Raw genomic sequence first — 22,189 nt, forward strand, 5'->3', positions numbered from 1 at the left:
TATATAGCAACATTAGAGGGATAAAGGTTCATAGTTCTACTCAATGGCTGTCAGTGTACATACGTCCGAGTCAGAATCAGGAAGTTTCATATTTGAAGAGTCAGTCTGGCAAATTCTTTCCAATCCATTGCTCTTGCATTGTGTTTCAAGCCTTAATAAAACCATAAAGAAGTAATTATCAAAATGTGTGTTGTGTATTGGCCAGGAATCTTGCTCTTTGTTGGATAGCTTTCATTGTACTAGACAGGGTTATATAAGCGGATGGAGGGAGAAAAAAAGTCATTGACAATTTTGCCAGCTGTGAACACTGTCATCAACAATAATGACTGGCATGGCAAAATATGCCCATGTTTACAACAGTTGCATCAATGCTACATGGCAACCGAGCAATTCCTGAATGGATTGATGGCCACACCACGGGAGGAAACATATGTCTGGTATTATAAATCTGATCAAGAACACAAAGCTGGGGAGTTCACCTGCCTTAAGGGTGAATCTACTTGCCATTACCTTGCTAAATGGGCATAGTGTCAACATGCTCTCTAAATTAATGTCTTTATGCAATTCTTCTTTATGCCCATAGATTAGTGCAGTTCTCAGATCTCATCAGAGAAGTTCATTTATGCAGTGTTCAGTGGTTAAAATTGAAACTCACAACTAGTCAAGCTGTAGAGAATTAAGTGTTATTGGCGTGTGTAGATATACATGGTACATCTGTAAGAGCACCTTCCACACAAGGCTTAGGGAGTATCGCAGAAGGTAGGGCAGGAAGGCTGTAGGAATCAGAGATCAGGGAGATAACAGTGTCATGTGGACCATGACGGGAACACTGCACTCAGGAGCTCATAATAGTGGCGTGGCCACATGAGACCCACAGAAGCCCTACCTCCTGTAATACTGCTCCAAAAGAGTGTTTGTTCTAATTGACCTCTTTAGAACAATATAGAAATATGATCCAATGAGAAGCCACTGTTAGAACCCAATCTCTGCTCTGAACATAGTAAAGACATTCACAAACAGAAAGAATTCTAGCTCAAGGACTAGAACTAGCCATTCAGATGTTTGTCTTGATAAATCACTGAGTACTGTATTTATTTTCATACTCCATTAATTTTACATTTTAATATATTATCTATGTTCTTCTTTATGGATTAAGCTTAATATCCAAATGGTATAAAGAGAACACATCATTTTTTTTTTTACATAATGAGAAAGACCAAGGACAACCTATTTTAAGTGAAGTAAATGGTTTCAGAAGGCCTACTCAGGTTACATATGCTCAAGGTAAGGTTTTGTCAACTAGCTCATATTTTATTTGCTTTCTCAGTGTCTCTACTTGTTAATATGTATTTCTTTATTCAGTGTGTGTGTGTGTGTGTGTGTGTGTGTGTGTGTGTGTGTGTGTGCACGTGTGCGTGTGTGTGTGCGATGTGTTCATGTATGCTACTTGTGTGAAGGACAGAGGAAAACATTCAGGAACCTGGCCATTCTTTCTACTATGTGGGTTCTAAGAGTTGGGCTCACAATCTCAGATGTACTGTGTATGTGTTTTTTTCCTTGGTCCATTATTGGACCAATCTAGAAAATAATGCAACAGACACCAGTTACATGGTTCCTTAAATACATGAAAATACACAAATTTGGAAACCAGCAAATTAGTTATCTTAGATTCATTTGAAATCCTTAGTTGATCATGTATTATATGCAATTTCTTTAGTAAAAAAATGTGTTTCAGCTCTGCATTACTTACAGCCATGATACCTCTTACCTGCGGCACTTCACAGGAATGTCATCATCCGAGTCAATAACTATAACATTGGATTGAATTTCAGTGGGGTGTTCCTGCAGAAAGATTAGCATATCCATTTCCATTGTTGCCATCATCATGTTGGCATCTTTGGGAGTCAAACCCACAGTCAAGCCCCAGCCTAATTTCCACTCAAATGTATCTGCATACTAAAATATACTTGACATTTATAGCATCCATTACATATTCTAGTTACAACTAATCCACAGGTCAGTGTGAGGAAGACACCAGGTTTACAGGTATAAAAACAAAGTATACACAAAATGATTTATCCCAAGCCTAGTAGATCCAGAAGAGGAATTTCATTTTCAATCAAGTTCACCGCTCACGATTTTATGCCATCATACTGTAAAGACTCTTCTGACTGCTGTCCTTCTGTTCTCATCTTTTATAAAATACCCACCCCCACCAGTATAGGAACAGTGTCCTAGAGGACCAGAGAGAAAAACTGGAGTAAATCACAAGTAGACGTCCTGGTGCCTTGATGAAGGCTAGCGGAATATGGACCGGCCAAGTAAGATTCGTTTTCTCTTTCTCAGAAGAGGAAGCGGGTCTTGGGACTGAGTCCTACATCTTTGAAGTCTACGTTCTCGTGGAAGATGATGGACAACTTCCTTCAGTTTTCGCCTCTATACAACATTCATCACTGTTTTCAATATGGAGAGGCGGTTTATTCTAAAGCCTGTCCATGGTGTTCTACTTATGTCTGTATCTGCTGGTAGTGCCCTCATTCGTGATTCCATCCATGTCACTGTAATCAGTCCAGATTCCTGCTATTCACCTCCTAAACAAATATATAATTGCTCTTTCCTCACTGACTACTGAGTCTTTCTGCACTGATATCCAGCTGCTGAAAGCAAAAATGATGTGTCCTTCAAAGTGGGGGCGGCATAAAACATACTCACCGATTCAGGTAGCTTACAAAGGACAGCAATGGTTCCCACAAGATAGTACTGTTGCTTCCATAATATCCTTGGAACTGATGACCGAATGTTTCTGCTGTTAGGACCATAGTTCCCAAAAAACACAAATGACTCTAAAGATAACAGAAACAATGACAATTAAATTAAAAGGTATATTGGATAAAAAAGGAGGCAGATAACTGCCACATCACAATGCTGTTTGCCAACCCAATGGCATTTTTCAAGATTCTGAGCCATGGCATTTTTCTTGTCTTCTTTCCTTTACAACCAAGCTCCACAGATTCCCCAGATGGTCCTCACCAAAATATGACAATCAAATGTAAACTTGTGCTGATATCAATGTCTTTTGCTGTTGCTGTATTGATTGTTGCAGAGGTCTCTAAAAGAAGTGTGTGTGCATGTGTGTGTGTGTGTGTGTGTGTGTGTGTGTGTGTGTGTGTGAATGTACATGCATCTGTCCAAATGTTTTAAAGATATTTCACCTTTAATTTCCAAAAAAATATTTAAACTAGCATTTGGGTACATGAAGCACAAGCTATACCTTACCTCTGATTACCTTGGATGTTTTATGGCTGTGAAGCAGTTAGCTTTATATATGTCAATTTCTCTGCCTGCATGTCCTTAAAGCTCAAAAATCAAACACCAGGCCCTATAGCATACATGACATCAATGTGGAAATGGTATAGGTTTTATCTAGTGAAAATATTAGAGAGATGACTTCTTTCCCCAGGTCAGTGTACAGAACTTTAGTGTCTATATTTTATGTATTGGTTCTTGACAGGATGTTAGAATTCTAGACCCCAAGTGTCTATATTTTGTATATTGGTCCTTGATAGGATGCTAGAATTCTAGATGCCTCTCACCAGCTAATTCAATCTGTGGTATGATATACAAACTACAAAATCCATTTGTAACTTTGGGTGTTCATGGGGTTGCCTTTAAGGTTGGAAATTCATTAAAATTTTTTGATTAAGTTTTAAAAATATTTTGCTTTCTAAGATGAGACAGCCATCATTTACCAATGTAATCTACCATATTTCTATATGGAACTACCTTATAAAGTCACTATTATTTTTTAATGCCTAATAGGCATAGTCATAAATTGTGAGTGTGTGGATATCAGATGTTTTGTAAATGCCAATAATACAAGAACATGTATGATAGCAATCAGGGAACTCATCACACATGATTATCATGTAGATATCATGGGATGGATTGCTTACCATCATAAGAATCCTGGAGGTACAAGATAAATTTCACATAGTCATATATTTCTTTCTCTTCATAGTCACCTCTGTCAGCATCTCGTTGTTGGGCATTCTGATATGCATTTCCTTTTCTGACACTACAGCAAAATTCAATGAGTTTTCCAACTAAGGAGAGCAAGAGGCAAAGTTATGTAGTCTGGTGGATTATTTCAGACAATGAAAGTCTTCCGTAGTTAAAAGAACAGTCTAAAGAACACAACTTTCTTCCCATGGGCACTGGTACTCACAGAGCTATCATTGTTGTATCTGTAGACTAGTATACTGGTATTTATATAGCACTACTAAAATCAGAGAGTATTGCCATAATTAGGGCTTAGGATAAAGAACAAGACAGAGTGGAGGATGATTTTTTCATAAAATAATTTTCTTGCTTCTTTGATAATTTCATATATGCATGTGATATATTTTGATCAAGTTTATGTCCCATGCCTCCCAAACCCTCCCAGATCCAGTTTCACATCTACTAATAACCCTTTGGGGGACAAATGACCTTTTCACGGAGTCACCTAAGACCATTGAAAAACACAGATATTTACATTAGGATTCACAGCAGTAGAAAAATTAGTTATGAAGTACTGGTGAAAATAATGTTATGGTCGGAGGTCACCACTGCATGGGAGAACTGTATTAAAGGGTCACAGCATTAGGAAGATTGAGAACCACTAGGATAGCGCATGCTCAGCCAGCCAGGGACCATGTCATTGAAGAAAACCTACTCACCTTCCCCCAGTATCCACGAAATGTCACTAGCTCCTTGGCTGAGAGTGAGGGTCCATGAACTACTCCCAACTCCTCCAGAGGAGATAGTTTTTAAATGTAAGAAATGGTGTGATTGAAATTATAGGCTATAAACTTAAATGAATATATGATCATGAGCTACATTAACTGATGTTTTTGACAAAAATTGCTAAGGGGTAAGAGAGAAAGAAATTATTCAACTGAGTGTTACTGCTCACTCAAAAATCCAAAATTAAATTGAAACAAAACAAAGCCATGTATACATACCTGCATTTGCCAAAGGAAGATGGAGAATGATCTTCTGAGATATTTCGTCCTTTTGTTCATCAAGAATAATATCTAATAAAGTCTTTCCCACAATATCTTCCTGGAGAGAGTGAGAGAGAACAGCCTTTGCTTCCTATACTAATACTATTAGTCTGCCCTGTGAACCTAGCTCTGCCCTTGCCCACCTATGGCTATAGGTAGGTGCTATGCTTCAACCCACTTGCATTGCCCTCTAGTAACTGCTCCATGCTACAGCCCATTCTGGCCACAGTTTTCCTGTGCATTATCTACCTCAAACAGTTGAAGCCTTTCCTATCCATCTCAGAGACCACCAACACTGTAATCATCACCATGTACTGTTTCCAGAATTTGTTTTTATTGACTTAACACTGAAACCAGTGGAGAAGATGATGAAATATGGGCATAGTTAGACACCAATGGGTTATATGAGGCTAAAAGGAAATAACCCGTAAACAGGAAACCATAATGACCTGCTTCTCCAGAATCTGGAAGAACTTACTGGACGGTGGCCAAGAAGAGGTAACACATTTTGTGATATAAAAACCACTTTTCCGTCTATGGTCATGACAATCCAAATATTTTCAAATGACTAATAAAGACAGAATATTAACACAATTAAATAGTGGAACAATAATAAAATGATAGCTTTATTTCTAAGTGCATAAATAATTATAACAGAACATTGAAAAAGTTTTCCATTTCTTACATATCATTAAAGTGGGCATGTACTTAATTAAAATTCTATTATTCTTCCACCTACACAGAATCTACTTAACTTTAAGCATGAGGTATTTATCAAGTGATATGTCACTTAGACAAACAAATTTCAGTGTGCACCCAATTAACACTAAACATTGGAATATTCAAACACGCAAAGTTCATTTACTATATAAACACAGATAACATGGGTTTTTGAAGTTTGATCTGATCTGAGATGTGAAACATAAGCAAATGCTCTCCAAACAAAGTTATCAAAAAAATATGAATTTGAGAGGATCCAAGATTGTGGCGAACAGCATAGGATGTGTTTAGAAACTCCAGTAAATGATTCAGGAAATTGCACGGAATTCTAAACCAGGAACACCAAGCTCCCCACCCCACTCCAGTGGGAGTACTCCACAGTTCGAAAGGACCAAAATACAGAAAACCTGCATACCCCTGCACATGGGAGGAGCGCGGATTCTCTTGGACCAGAGTGGTGGTGGCAGTGGTGGCAGCGGCGGCGGCAGCTGATATTTGCAGCTGGGAACCCTCCAGCAGAGGCGAGTGGCATAGTAACTGGTGGGAATTGCTTCAGGAGAGGGGACTCAGTGCAAGATTTGGGCCCCGCCACCCTAACTGAACTCAGTGCACAGTTTGGGCCACATGACCCAAGCTCAACTGGGTACACGGCTCATGCCCAGAGACCCAAACTGGACTCGGAGTGTTGTTCAGCCACTGAGACCCTAGTAGAGCAGAGTTCCTAGCTGAGTTTCGAGAGCAGTTCGGTCCCTGAGACTCTAGCTGAGTTCAGTGTGTGGTTTAGGCCCAGAGTCCCTGGCTGAACATGGGGGGCAATTTGGACCCAGAGTCCCTAGCTGAACTTGACAGGAGGTTTGGACCCAGAGAATCTAGCTGGACTTGGCAGACAGTTTGGGCCCAAAGTCCCTGGCTGAACTTGGCGGGTGATGCAGGCTCTGAGACTCTGGCTGAGCTCGGGGCATGGTTTTGGCCCAGTCCCTAGCTGAGCTTGGTGGGCTGTTTGGGCCCAGAGACTATAGCTGAGTTCAGTGTGCGGACCAAGCCCCGAGACTCTAGCTGAACTCAGCAAGCTAATTGTGAGGTTTGGGGCCGAGATCCTGGTTGGACTCAGTGATAACTGGAGTAAGTGCGTGGATTAGGCCGAGAGACCCGTTTGAGTTCAGAGACCTGTTTGGGTCCAGAGACGTGAACTGGACTCGGTGTGTGTGGGGTTTGGGCCCTGTGACACTAACCTGGACTCTGCAAGCGGTCTGTGTCCCAAAACGCTGCTGGGAACCACAGACCAGCAGAGCATCAAAGCTCTGGGAATGAGGAAATCTCGGGTAGACAGGGAGTAGAGACCCCCTTTGGCCAACCTGCTTCAGTCCCTGGAAAGCTCCATTGCTACAAGGGGACCCAGAAGGCTGTGGACACTTTGGCCTTACCCAGTGCACAGTCAGAGACCCAAGACAGGTCTCTGTGGTACAGAGGAGCTGGAGATCACTGGCTGTGAGAGACCCAAACTACAGGGCTAGCCTCCTGCCATCCAGACCAGTGAAGCATCAGAGATTCCAGCCTAGGGAAATCATGAGAAAGCAGGTGAATCTATCCCCAGACTCCCTCCACCCAACTCTAGAAGCTACCTGCGAGAAACAGAGATGGCAAGATGCCTATAGGACAGCATAAAATCATACACAAAAAACCCCCCCAAACAATATGGCGTCTCCAGATCCCAGTGATCCCAATTAAAACAACCCAGAGAACTCAAACACAATGGAAATACAAGAAAATGACCTCAAATCCTTAGTAATGAGGATGATAATGGAGGAAACAAATAAAATTCATAATCAAATGCAGGAAGATGCAGCCAAACAGGTGTAAGACATAAAAGAGGCCTGTAGAGAGGCACTGGAAAAATTTTCAGGAAAATACAAAAAAAAAAAAAAAAATGAAGGAAATCAATAAAACGGTTCAAGCTCTGAAGGTCTATAAAGAGTCAATGGAAGAAACTCAGGAATATACAATCAGATGAAAGAAATCAATGAAACAGTTCAAGATCTGAAGATGAAAATAGATTCAATTATAAACACACAGACAGAAGAAAAACAGGAACATTAGTGTTCAGAGAGGAAGGCGAGCAGCACAGAGGCAAGCCTTTCTAACAGAATCCAAGAGATGGAGGAACGAATCTCAGGTCTAGAGGATACAATCATAGATCTTGAAGCAACCATTAAAGAAAATGCTAAATCTGGAAAAATCCTGACACAAAACATCCAAGAAATCAAGGACACCATGAAAAGAAGAAATCTGAGGATAGTAGACATTGAGGAAAGAGAAGATGCCATACTCCAAGGCCCAGAAAATAGTCTCAACAAAATCATAGAAGAAAACATCCACAATCTGAAGAAAGAGATGCCTATAAACATACAAGAGGCCTACAGAACACCAAACGGAATAGAACAGAAAAGGAAAACTTCCCATTACATAGTAATCAAAACACAAAATATACAAAACAAAGAAAGAATATTAAAAGCCGCAAGGGAAAAGGGCCAAATTACATTTAATGGCAAACCTATCAGAATTACACCCGACTTCTCAGCAGAGACCATCAAAGCCAGAAGGGCCTGGACAGAGATCCTGCAAACCCTAAGAGACCACAGATGTCAGGCCAGACTACTTTACCCAGCAAAACTATAAATAACCATTGACAGAGAAAACAAAATATTCCATGACAAAAACAAATTCAAACAGTATCTATCCACAAATCCAGCTTTACAGAAGGTACTAGAAGGAAAACTCCACCTCAAAGGGACAAGCAACAACCAAAACTACACAGGAAATAGATAAGGACACCACTGCAAAAACGTAACCACACAAGTGCTCTACTGGAACCAACATCAAAATTAAGACTCTTAACAGTCACTGGTCATTAATATCTCTCAACATCAATGGTCTCAATTCTCCAATAAAAAGACACAGACTAACTGAATGGGTGCATAAGCAGGATCCAACATTCTTCTGCATTCAAGAAACACATCTCATCCATAATGATAGGCATTACCTCAGGATAAAAGATTGGAAAAAAATATTCCAAGCAAATGGTCACAAGAAGCAAGCAGGGGTAGCCATTTTAATTTCTAACAAAATAGACTTTCAACCAAAATTAATTAAAAGTGATGAGGAAGGACACTTCATACTCATCAAAGGGAAACTCAACAAAGATGACATCACAATTCCGAATATCTATGCTCCCAATACAAGGGCACCCACATTTGTAAAAGATCTATCAATGAAGCTTAAACCACACATTGATCCCCACACAATAATAGTGGATGACTTCAACACCCCACTCTCCCTGAAGGATGGGTCATTGAAACAGAAACTAAACTGAGAAATAGCATCATTAACCAATGCCATGAATCAAATGGATCTAACACATATCTACAGAACTTTTCACCCAAACAAAAAGGAATATACCTTTTCTCTGCACTCCCATGGAACTTTCTCCAAAATTGATCACATCGTAGGTCACAAAGCAAGCCTCAACAGATACAAGAGGATTGAAATATTGCCGAAATAAAAAAAAGCCTACACATACATGGAACCTAAACAACTCTCTACTTAATGACACCTGGGTCAGGGAAGAAAGAAAGAAAGAAATTAAGGACTTCCTGAAATTCAATGAAAATGAAGAAGCAACATACCCAAATTTGTGGGGTACATTGAAAGCAGTGCTAAGAGGAAAATTCATAGCACTACATGCCTTTAAAAAGAAATTGGAAACATCCCACATAAGTAACTTAATAACACAGCTGCAAACCCTGGGAAAAAAAGAAGCAGAAACACCCAAGAGGAGTAGATGACTGGAAATAATCAAACTCAGGGCTGAAATTAATACATTAAAAACTAAGAAAACAGTTCAAAGGATCAACAAAATCAAGAGCTTGTTCTTTGAGAAAATTAACAAAATAGACAAACTGTTAGCCAAACTAACTAAAAGGCAGTATCCAAATCAACAAAATCAGAAATGAAAAGGGAGACATAACAACAGACACTGAAGAAATACAAATAATCATAAGATACTACTTCAAAGGCATATATGCCACAAAATTTGAAAATCTAAGGGAAACGGATGATTTTCTTGATCAATTCCACTTGCCAAAATTGAGTGAAGAACAGATTAAACAAGCTAAATAGTCTCATTTCTCCTATAGAAATAGAAGCAATTATTGATAGTCTCCCAACCAAAAAAAAGCCCAGGGCCAGATGGTTTCAGTGCAGAATTCTACCAGACCTTCAAGGATGTGCTAATACCGATATTCTACAAGCTACTCCAAAAGATAGAAATGGATGGAACATTTCCAAATTCGTTCTATGAGGCCATAGTCACATTGATACCTAAACCTCACAAAGACTCAACAAAGAAAGAGAATTTCAGACCAATTTCTCTTATGAAAATTGATGTGAAAATACTAAATAAAATACTTGCAAAATGAATACAAGAACACATCAAAGATAACCTTCACCATGACCAGGTAGGCTTCAATCCAGGCATGCAGGGATGATTTAATATATGGAAATCCACCAATGTAATCCACCATATAAACAAACTGAAAATAAAAAAACACATGATCATCTCCTTAGATGCAGAGAAAGCATTTGATAAAATCCATGTTTAAAGTTTTGGAGAGATCAGGGATACAAGGCACATACCTCAACATAATAAAGGCTATACACAGCAAGCCAATAGCCAAAATCAAATTAAATGGTGAAATACTTAAGGAAATTCCTCTAAAATCAGGAAAAAGGCAAGGCTGCCCACTCTCTCCATATCTCTTCAATATAGTACTGGAAGCTCTAGCCAGAGCAATAAGACAACAAAAGGAGATCAAGAGGATCCAAATGGGAAAGGAGGAAGTCAAATTATCCCTATTTGCAGATGATATGATAGTGTACATAAGTGACCCTCAAAATTCCACCAGAGAACTCCTACAGCTGATAAACACCTTCAGCAAATTGGCTGGATACAAAATTAACTCAAAAAAGTCAGTAGACTTTCTATATACGAATGACAATCATGCAGGGGAAGAAATTAGGAAAACTACACCATTCACATTAGCCACAGCAATATAAAAATTTAGGAGTTACACTAACCAAGCAAGTAAAGGACTTGTTTGAAAAAATTTTCAAAATTCTGAAGAAAGTGATTGAAGATGACACGAGAAAATGGAATGATCTTCCTTGCTCATGGATCGGGAGAATTAACATGGTAAAAATGGCCATCTTACCAAAAGCAATTTACACATTCAATGCAATCCCTATCAAAATACCTACACAATTTTTTAAAGACATTGAAAGTTCAATTCTCAACTTCATGTGCAAAAAACCCAGAATAGCTAAAAAAAAATCTTGTACAATAAAAGATCTTCCAGAGGAATCTCCATAACTGATCTCAAGCTGTACTATAAAGCAACAGTAATTACAACAGTGTGGTACTGGCACAGCAAAAGGCTGCTTGATAAGTGGAATTGAATAGAAGACCCAGATATGAATCCACACACATATGGTCACTTGATTTTTGATAAAGAAGTCAAATCTATTCCATGAAAAAAGGATAGCATCTTCAACAAATGGTGCTGGTCCAACTGGATGTCTATGTGTAAAAAATGCAATTAGACCTATATTTGTCACCATGCACAAAACTCAAGTCCAAGTGGATTAAAGACCTCAACATAAAACCAGAGACACTAAGTCACTTAGAAGGAAAAGTGGGGAACAGCCTGGAACACATTGGCACAGGAGACAACTTCCTGAATAGAACACCAACAGCCCAGGCCTTAAGGTCAACAATTAATGAATGGGACCTCATGAGGCTGAGGAGCTTCTGTAAGGCAGAAGACACTGTCAACAGAACAAAGCCACAGCCTACAGACTGGGAAAAGATCTTCACCAACCCTACATCTGACAAAGGTCTAATATCTAAAATATATAAAGAACTCAAGAAATTAAACACCACCACACCAAATAACCCAATTGAGAAATGGGGCTCAGAACCAAACAGAGAATTCTCAACAGAGGAATAGCAAATGGCTGAGAAACACTTAAAGAAATGCTAAACCTGCTTAGTCATCAGAGAAATGCAAATCAAAACAACTCTGAGATTCCATCTTACACCCATCAGAATGGCTAAGATCAAAAATTCAAGCGAAACCACATGCTGGCGAGGATGTGGAGAGAGAGGAACACTCACTCCTTCCTTGCTGGTGGGAATGCAAACTAGTACAGCCACTTTGGAAATCTATCTGGTGCTATCTCAGAAAAATGGGAATAGGGCTTCCTCAAGACCCAGCTATTCCACTCCTTGGAATATACCCAGAAGATGCTCCAGCACACAACAAGAAAATTTGCTCAACCATGTTCATAGCAGCCTTATTCATAATAGCCAGAACAGGGAAACAGCCTAAATGTCCCTCAATAGAAGAATGGATAAAGAAACTGTAGTACATTTACACTATGGACTACTACTCAGCTATTAAAAACAAGGAAGTCTCGAAATTTGTGGACAAATGGATTGAACTAGCAATGATCATAATGAATGAGTTAACCCAGAAGCAGAAAGAGTCAAATGGTACATACTCACTTACATCTGCACACTAGCCCAAGGGGCATGTCCCACGAAAGTCTTCACTAACCAGGAAACTGGGACAGAGGGGAGGACATCCTATTGGGACTCTAGATGAGAGAAGCATGGGAGAATGGCAAAGTTGAAGGATCCAAAGGATCCTAGAAATCTACAAGAAGAAAATTATGATAGGCAGATTTGGGCCAGAGGTCCCCCTCAAACTATTGCACCAGCCGAGGACAATACAGGCCATAGACTTCAAACACCTACCCAGATCTAGCCAATGGACAGTATATTCTCCACAGTTGCGTGGAGAGTGGGGTCTGGCTTTCACACGTACTCTGGTGCCTCATATTTGACCACATCCCCTGAATGGTGAGGCCTGGTGCCACTCAGAGGAAGGATAGCAGGCTACCAAGAAGAGACTTGATACCTATGAGCATATACAAAGGAAAGAGGTCTCCCTCAGTCACAGTCATAGGGGAAGGGAGTAAGTGGAAAATGTGAGGGAGGGACGAATGGGAGGATACAAGGGATGAGATAATAATTTAGATGTAATATGAATAAATTAATAAAAATATTTTTAAAAAGAAATATGAATTTGAGGGCTGAGACTATAGCTCTGTGATAGGACATTTCCCTAGTGTGTGTGAGGCCCTGGGATCCATCTTTAGCATAAAAGGAGAAGAAAACATCAACTTATAAGTTAAATTACATGGTAATGCACAACCAGAGAGTTTGGCATGTGGTTATGTTGGTAGAGTGCTTGCCAGGTGCAAAAGGACCTGGTTTCTAATCCCAGTAACAGAAAACAAACAAACAAAAAAAACAACAAAAACCAAACAACCAAACCAACAAACACAACCTAAAGTAAGTATAAAGATAAGAACTGAAAAGACTCTGACTAGAAATTTTAGGAAGATTTTTCAGGGAACGTCACTGAAAGATTAAAATGAGGAAGCTTTGGGAATTCATATGACCAGTCCTCAAAATATTACAGGATACCATAGACTCTAATGGTTTTTCTCCATATAACTGAGAAATAAAGCAGAACCTCAAATAACTGTGTTTATCAATGTTCTTGGCAGCATTATTCACAATAGCAAAAAGGTGGAGGCAATCTACTATGGTTTGGATATGGCCAGTCCTGCAAGCACTCATGCCTTGAAAGCTTGGCCCCCATTGCACACTGTGAGAGGTGGTAGGGTCTGTAAGAGGAGAAGCAGAGTGGTAGGTCACTAGGGATACTGCTTACCACGCTTTGGCTTTCTGTCTTACAGTATGGTTGTTCTCTCACTTGCTACCTCCACTGTAAATCCAGCTCCACCATGAAGCCATCTCACAAGTGATACAACCAAGTGGCCATCCACGAAGGACGCAGAATTTTGAATTTGCACTAAATAAACCTCATTTCTTAGAAAGCAGCTATGCTCACCACTATACCACCAATGCCACATCAAGCTTTTTGTCTTTATAGAGTAACCAAACTTAGCAGTTTTATTTACCGCAGAGAAGGCTTAACATATACTCCAAGCAACTGACAAATAAAAGGCTCTGAAAAATGTAGCATAACATGTAGTTAAATCTTATTCAGCCTTCACAGAGAATTCTGTCACCAGTGACAACAGTGGACCACATAATTATTTTAGTGAGTGAAATAAGCCACTCCAGAAAAGAAGCATGTTTTATTTTATGACATCTGTAAAGTAATTAAGTTTGTAAAGAGAAAGAATAGAAGTGAAGAGCAAGACATAAAAATAGTAAACACTTTTTAATAAGAAAGTAAAAATCAGTTCTTTGAAAAGAGAAATCCTGGTGATAAGCCCCTGATAAAGTGAATTGCATGATGAAAACCACAATATTTTAAAACAAGTTTATTTTATGTGTATGAGTGATTTTTCCCTTACATACATGTCTGTCCAATCCCCTGGGACTAGAGTTACAGAGAGTTGTGAGCTGTTGCATGAGTGCTGGGAATTAAGCTCAGATCTTCTGCAAGAGCAGCAGTGCTCCTTTTTTATTTTTTATTTTTCTCAGACAGGGTTTCTCTGTATGGCCTTGGCTGTCCTGGACTTGCTTGGTAGACCAGGCTGGCCTCAAACTCACAGCGATGTGCCTGTCTCTGCCTCACTAGTGCTGGTATTAAAGGGGTGCGCTACCACACCCAGATAGAAGCCAGTGCTCTTAACTGATCATTAACAAACAATCTTAAGAAAAAAAGTAGACATCATTACAGAATCTTCAGCCATAATAAATATGACATTATCATCAATTTTATGCCAGTGAAAGTGAAGTTGATCTGATAAATAAATTCTTAGGAAATAGCTTACCAAAGATGATTCATGAAAGTAGAAAATTTGGATCATACCATAATCACTATGGAACTGAAGCATTGAAATATCCACTTATTACCTGCTGTGGTGTCAAATTGGATTGAGTGTATCCTCACTCAAAGGTTAGCACAAATGGAGATATTTGTAGTACAGAAATAGCAACTGACCAGCTCCCAGATTCATTATGTGTTAATCAAAAATTTATGCTACTTTTATTGATGTCAGGGTATTGAATCCAGAATTCATCACGTGATAGGAAAGTGCTGCAACTGACATATACCCCCTGTCTCAACTGAAATTAAAAACAAACAAACAAACAAAAACCAAACCAGAACTCCACCTTCTTTTCATGGCTCAAAAATAATGGCACAAGCTGTACCTCAATCCAGAAGCCTTAATTTTTTTATTTTTTCTGCTTAATGTCAGCTGTTCTCATACTTACAGAATGTTTGTGGCATGAAAAACTTCTCTAAAAAAAGGTTTTCCAGGGAAGTTACTCGCACTTGACAGAAGCTAAAAGGTGGCAGAGGAAGCATCTCCCCCTGCACTTGTGCCTATAACCATCCCCGTAGTGTATAGTCACCTTCTATAATGGTTCAAATATGCACTGGGTTTTATAACACGTGTTGAAAAATTTCAAATGATACATTTTGAGGCCTCTACACAACACAAATTTCAGTATATAATACATATCAATCTTTTTAAAAAAATAAAAGTTCTTAAAAGGATGAAAGATGTCCCTACTTGGTTTAGGTTTTCAGCTAAGAGTGTGCATTCTTGTAATACTTGTTGTATTACTTGAAGGCCTGTGGTCTTCCAGCTATGCTTTGAGATGTGCTGTAGTGCATCTTGTATTATATGCAATCTACACATAGAGTACGCAACAAAAGCACCCTTACCCTAAGAGTCATTTTGTGGTACTCGTCATAGGTACTGAAGATGGGAACTTTATTTTCTTCAAAATTGGTCCTTACATTTGACATTCCTTTTCAAAAAAGAAATGAGAGATGTTATATTAAGATAATGAGCAGTTGATATTACAGTTCTCAAAGTTATAATTTAGAAAAAAATTATTAGTTTTCAAATGGAGGTGAGGGGTTGTGTATTCCGTAGCTTCTAGTGGAAGTCAGAAGAGAACTTTGAGAAGTTGGTTCTGTACTTTCTGAGGACTGAACTCAGGTCATCAGGCTTGCATGGCATGTGCACTTAACCATTGAGATAACTTACCAAGGCAAAGTTATAATTAGTATCATAGGAAAGACTTAAACTGTGGAATACCAATTCTGATTTAAAATGGTGGCATTGTAAAATCACCCAACAATGTGCAATTTTCCATTTGGTTCTATCAAAACTCAGTATCCATAATATGCCAGACAAGGTTATCAACTTTACATAGATCCATACTACCCATCCCTAACTAAAAGCTGGAATTCTACTCTTCATTTCTGGACAAAGGCCTTACACTGGGGGGGGGGGGAATCTTCAGGCCATTCCCAGGTCTGCTCAGTAAACTCCACACCTCATCTTGTCCTCTGTTCCTCTTCACAGACCGACCACCTCTCCTCCTTGACCTGAGTCAGTAAAGAAATTCAGTAACACAGCCTCCCATCTCAATTTTTTATGTCAGTAAGAATTAGCTCCTCTACTCACAAGAAAAAGAAAGAGTCAGGGTGTACAACCTTTGTGCTGGGGGATTCTGACTTTAGGTCAAGAGTCTCACAGCATGCCCTCAGAGTGCATTCAAGTGCCTTCAGTAAAGAGGCAATGAGAACAGGGTGTGTAGGCTTGGTGCGGTAGGATGGACAATGTAGCAGCTATGGCCTTGCTGAAGAGGATTGAAGAAGAAATGCAATGTGATGGAGTGGACACAGGACCTAGAAGGTATTTTAGGATGTTTAGCCACAAAGAGGGCATAGAAATAGGGAAAGTCCTAGAGGAATAATGCAGTCAAGAAAATAATTGCTTCATCTAAATAATTGCTTCATCTAAGATTAGGAGAGTGTGATTACATGTTTATGGACATAAATCCATCACATGTCCTTAGCTATATGTGTCCCATGATATAAGGATTGTCTTAAAGGTCCACCTATGCTTCTAGTAAGTTCCACTCTTGCACTCTTGAACATACTCCACTCCTACAAAAAAGCCTAACAAATAGTATGACCAAAGGCTCCTCCAACTAATCCTCCCTCCCCTACACCACTCAAAGCATGGTAGGGGTTGTGATGCTCTCAAGTCAGCAATGGTACAAGGAAGAAATGGGTCAAAGTCAAACCTTGATGAACAGGCTCAGAGGCAATAATGGCCTGACATCTTGCATGTATCTCCCTGGCTCTAGAGAGTCTGTGTCCGAGGACACTATCAAGTTTGTATTCAAGCTCATCCGTCAGTTTTTTAATTTTCAGCAGCAAATTGTAAGTATCTTCAACTGTTGGCTTCCGGTGTGGACTTAAGACACACCTAATTAACAGAGAAGTAAAGAGTGAGCGTTATGAACAGTAGGGATGAGGCTAATTATTCATATGTGACCCAATAGGATGACTAAGATGAGAGAAAGACAGGCGGTTTCATTAATTAAACATGCAGTGCCTTCACTATGCACAATAACTACTGTGGCAGGATATGTCAGAAAATGGCCTTAATCCCAATACTCAGGTGGGAAGGCAGAAGGATTGTGGGTTTGAGGCAAGTCAGGCTAAATACCATGAACTGGTCTCTGAAATAAATAATAAATAAACAAGCAAACAAATAAATTCTATTTCCATTAAAACAATGAAATGAAAGTTAATGTTATAACCCATTGACTATGATACTCTTTGCCAACTGCATTTTGAATTCCTACCTCCTCATATCTCCTTGCTGACTTTTCTCCATTTTTTCAGTCAGGTAAATGTAGAATCTAAAACCAAGTAAGACCAATATTTTACTAGGCAATCATCTTTCTGCAATCTGTAGCATCTCCCTGTGCTATATTAATCACCTATCTACATTCTACTTCGATTTATCCTGTTTTCTCTCATCTACATCCTATCTTCTAAATGTCCTCCCTCTCCCATCTGCCATCCATCTTTCCATCATCTACTGTCTATCGTTTATTTTGTACATATCATTATCTATATTTTATCATCCACTCTACCTCTAGCTTAAGTCTTCTATCTCCTATTATCTACTTGTCTATTTGCTTTCAAATCTTTCTAAACTCTATCATCTGTCTACGTGTATCCATCCTCTATTTTCTATCAGCTATCTATGTATGCCTCACAGTATATAAAATCTACTTTCTAATTATCCTCTATCACTGTATTTTCTATCAACAACCTATCCCATCCCCAACTAACCTTTCAGCTATTATCACCTATCTACAATCTATCATCTCTCTATCCTGTGTTTACATTCTATGTATCATTTATACCCCTGCTATCCCGTGCCTAATTTATACCTATCTATGATTGATGATCTACCAATACTGTATCCCTTTCAGATCTATTATTTCATCTATCATCATCAAAATTCTGCCTCTTCTAAGTCTATGTTCCATTTAGTACCTTCCATTTATCTACTGTTTATGTTCTACTGATCCTGTATCTGTCATCCATCCGTCTATCACCTACCATCACTATATCCTGTGTCTATCTTCAAATTTTCTATACTTTATCATCTATCCATCCTGTGTTACATTGAATCTATCATCTGTCCTGTAGCTGTCCTGTGTCAGTCTATCTACCTATATACCTTGTACCTACCCTGTGTTTGTATTTGCATCTAGCCTGTAGTTACTGTGTGTCTATGGTCCATCAATGGATCACCTATACTGCAGCTGTTCTGATTCTATCTTCCATGTATGGATCACCTATCCTATAGCTATCCTGTGGCCTTGTTCCATCTATCAAAATCATCTATCAGTCTTCTATCCTCTGTATACCCTGTGTCTACTTATATCATATTTCCTCTACCTATAATGTGTCTGTATAAGATTCCTGTCATCTTACTGTCCTGCAGCTCTATCCATCTATCACAATCCTCTAACCACCCCATGCCTGTCCCTGTCTTCCATCTATCCCTCAAGCTGTCCTGTGCTTGTATACCATCCAAGTATCATTTATCATTAGCTACCTTTTATCTCTCATCCACCTCTCTCTCATGTATCTAACTTCCATCAAAGTATCATCTTTCCTTTACCTATCCTTTGATTATCTCCTATCTACCTGTCTTCTATCCTCTAGTTATTCTGTGCCTGTTAACCACTCATGTATCAGTATCCTATAACTACCCTGAATTTCTCTTCTACCTCACATCTAATTTGTAGCTATTGTATATATATTTTCCATCTTTTTATCATATTTCATTTGCTTAGCCACTGTCTAGCTTCCATATATATATGTGTGTGTGTGTGTGTTCTATCCTCTAGATAGTCTCTGTTTGTCTTCAACCTGTCTATCCTTTATCCTCTAGCTATCCTGTGCCTACCATCCATCCATCTATCTAATGTCCAGTTAGCCTATGTTTGTTACCCATCTATTTATCCATCATCTATCTTCTCGCTGTCCTGTGTCTGTATACTACTGAAGTGTCATTTGTCTTCTAGCTACCATAAATCTCTGTTATCTATCTATTTATCTATCTATCATCAATCCTCTAGCTTTCCTCCGGCATAGCTTTCCTATCACCTATTCTTTATTTTTCTCCATATATTTATCATCTATTCTCTACATATTGTATATTCATCTTCCATTCTCTCTCTCTCTCTCTCTCTCTCTCTCTCTCTCTCTCTCTCTCTCTCTCTCTCTCTCTCTCTCCTATCCTTACCTATTCTGGGTCTATCATCTGATATCTTTATATTTATTTATCTCATATCTCTCCTCTGTCACATATCTAGATAACTTTAATTTATCTTTCTTTTATACCTCCATTGTTAAATATATTATATATTATTTTATCTAGTTCTTCATCTTCTATGTCATATACTTTACCATTTATTGTTTATAATCTATCATCCTTCTTATAGTAATGATGTATTATTTATCACATAGCATTCACCATCCTTCACATATTTTTTGTACTGTATAACTCTTGTGATAAAACTTGTCAGTATTTAAAAATACAGCCAGTCTGGCCCCTTTTGCCAGTGTATCCCATTATATTGTTAACTGTGGTATAAATAGTATTACTCAAGAACAGGAAAGACATTTCATAAGCATCAAGTTAGACAATTAAGCTTACATAAGGTATATACTTAACTACATAGCTTTAGACTAGACTAAAAACATATAACTGAAATATGAAATTATGAAATCCACAGTTTACGGTTGGTGAGTTCCCAATCCCTATATCAATGATTGGTACAAGATTAGGCAAAAAATAACTCAGTATTGCCCTTACAACAGAGATCTAACTGAGTAAATCTTACTTTATCACCCAGTTGAAGTAAAGTGGTCTTGTGTCTACTGTATCCAGGCAATTCTAGAATGCACACTGATTAGGAGATTGGCTGAGAACATAAAAGCCACTGACTATGATTGGTCCTAAGAGGCGAGGCTGTGATTGGTCAAAGCACAAGTTTAAATGACTGTAGTTACTGTCAAAAGCAAGGCTATGATTGGCCTAAAACATAAACTTCAATGACTATGGTTGGTTCTGAGAGGCAGTGTTGTCATTTTTTCAAACAAAATCCTTAGTGAATGTGATTGGTGGTTAGTGGTGAGGCTGTGATAGGTCTAAAATGTAAGCCCCAATGACAGTGGCTGGTTCTACAAGGCATAGCAGTTGGGCTCAATGAGTCTATAGGGAAATATTCAGCAGTTGCTGCTTTCCTGATTTGATCTTTCAAATCTATCTATATCTCTATATGCTATATTTTGATTACTTTTATTTTATTAAATGTTTCCCCTGCATGTATGTATACCCTGTGCATGTCTGACACCTATAGAGATCAGAAGAATGTGTTGTACCTCATTGAATTTGAGTTACAAATAGTTGTAAGCCACTATAATGGGTACTGCGAACCAAACTCAGGTCCTGTGCTGGAGCAACAAATGTTCACAACCACAGAACATCTCTCTCTCCTCCCCGAGTTATATTTTGTTGCCTCTCTGCATAGTTCCACACAGAAAAGACCACTGTCCCAGGACACCAGAAGAGTTCCACAGAGCAGACAAGTCTTTAGGTTAGAAATGTTCCCAGTCTTTGGCTAAGAGCTCTAAAGCTAACTTGTGTTAATGGCTAAGAAATACCCCCACTTCTTATGCCATAACTGCTGCCAAAGGATGACACATTTTAATATCCAAGCCTGCCTTGGATCTACAAGTCTAACTACAGAGCAGGACTGAACATTCTCTACTTCCTAGGCTCAGACAATAACTGGAAGGCTCAGTAGGCCAAGAGTCTCAATACCAGAGGCCTGCACAAGAGCTGCCATACTGTAGGGTATCACCTCCTGTTGCTCAGATTACCCTGGATATTTTTCATTTTTGTTTTATTTGCTTTAACATGGGATACCATGTAACCTAGCTGCCCCCTCAACTCACTTTAGGTCCTTAAACTACTGATCCTCCTGCCTCCAGTTCACAAGGACTAGGATTAGAGACCTCTGCCACCATATAAAATTCCTTCATGCCTAACATGAACATAGATCATCCATATCACCATCCCAATATTTTGTAATAAATTTGTGAAGTTTTTTCCATTCATCTATCTGTGGAAAATAAAGAGTCCCAAATCCTGCACAATAATTTACCTTTGTTTCCTACATATCAAGAGATTTTACAAAGCTCCAGTACTCAAGATGGTTGACAACAATGAAGACATGTAAAATATAATGAAACAAAAGTGAAAAGACAGGAGAAGATCCATACATAAAATAAAATTTTATTTATAATAGAAAGATTGTAATTCTGAGTTTTCTACAATTAAAAGAGAGACAAAGTTTATGGTTATATTTTTTTCTGCATCCTGGACTAAACAGCCTTCCCATAATAGATAATTTACTATGAGATCACACTAACATAAGGCACGTTTCTCCCAAATAGTTGACAATAATCTATAGTCCCCAAATCATTACTGAATTACGTGTAATCATCAAAATTGTCAACAGTGGAAATAGTTCTCTGTTGAAATGGGCTGGCTTTGTTCTCATTTACTTTGTTTTTCAATCCTAAGAATTAAACTCAGGACCTTGCATATGCTAGTCAAGTGTTCTACCAGATTTTCATCTTCAACCCTTTGTTTCCACTAACTTTAAGGCTGGACATATGGCTAGGTTGGTAAAGTATTTGCCATCTGTGATCATTAGGAGCTAAGTTCTGATCCCCAGCACCCTCATAGAAAATCCAGGTATGAATATCTGCAGGCTTAATACTAGCACTGAGAAGCCATTTAGTGAGCTCTAGGTTCAGTGAAAGATTCTGTCTCAAAAAACTAAGGTGGAGCATGATTGAAGACAAGTAATCTTTGAACTCCACTCTCATGTGCACACAGGTAAAAATGCACACACA

At 38.8% G+C, this 22,189-nt stretch overlaps 1 protein-coding gene across 1 annotated transcript in view; it reads right to left on the reverse strand.

Annotated features, from left to right (window-relative positions):
* PASD1 (PAS domain containing repressor 1) overlaps positions 1-20,144 on the reverse strand; it is a 34,300-nt gene extending 14,156 nt beyond the window's left edge. Inside the window, exons 1-10 of the mRNA XM_084789757.1 lie at positions 20,107-20,144; positions 17,542-17,598; positions 16,975-17,159; positions 15,599-15,684; positions 5,524-5,613; positions 5,004-5,103; positions 3,954-4,103; positions 2,713-2,843; positions 1,769-1,842; positions 64-151 (exon numbers count right to left, since the gene is read on the reverse strand). Coding sequence (XP_084645883.1) covers positions 64-151; positions 1,769-1,842; positions 2,713-2,843; positions 3,954-4,103; positions 5,004-5,103; positions 5,524-5,613; positions 15,599-15,684; positions 16,975-17,159; positions 17,542-17,573 — 936 coding nt within the window. The 5' untranslated portion in view covers positions 17,574-17,598; positions 20,107-20,144. The remainder of the gene's footprint in view (positions 1-63; positions 152-1,768; positions 1,843-2,712; positions 2,844-3,953; positions 4,104-5,003; positions 5,104-5,523; positions 5,614-15,598; positions 15,685-16,974; positions 17,160-17,541; positions 17,599-20,106) is intronic.
* Between the last annotated feature and the right edge of the window lie 2,045 nt (positions 20,145-22,189).

The sequence above is a fragment of the Acomys minous genome (genome assembly GCF_964271855.1).
Source record: "Acomys minous genome assembly, chromosome: 7".
NCBI classification, from domain to species: domain Eukaryota; kingdom Metazoa; phylum Chordata; class Mammalia; order Rodentia; family Muridae; genus Acomys; species Acomys minous.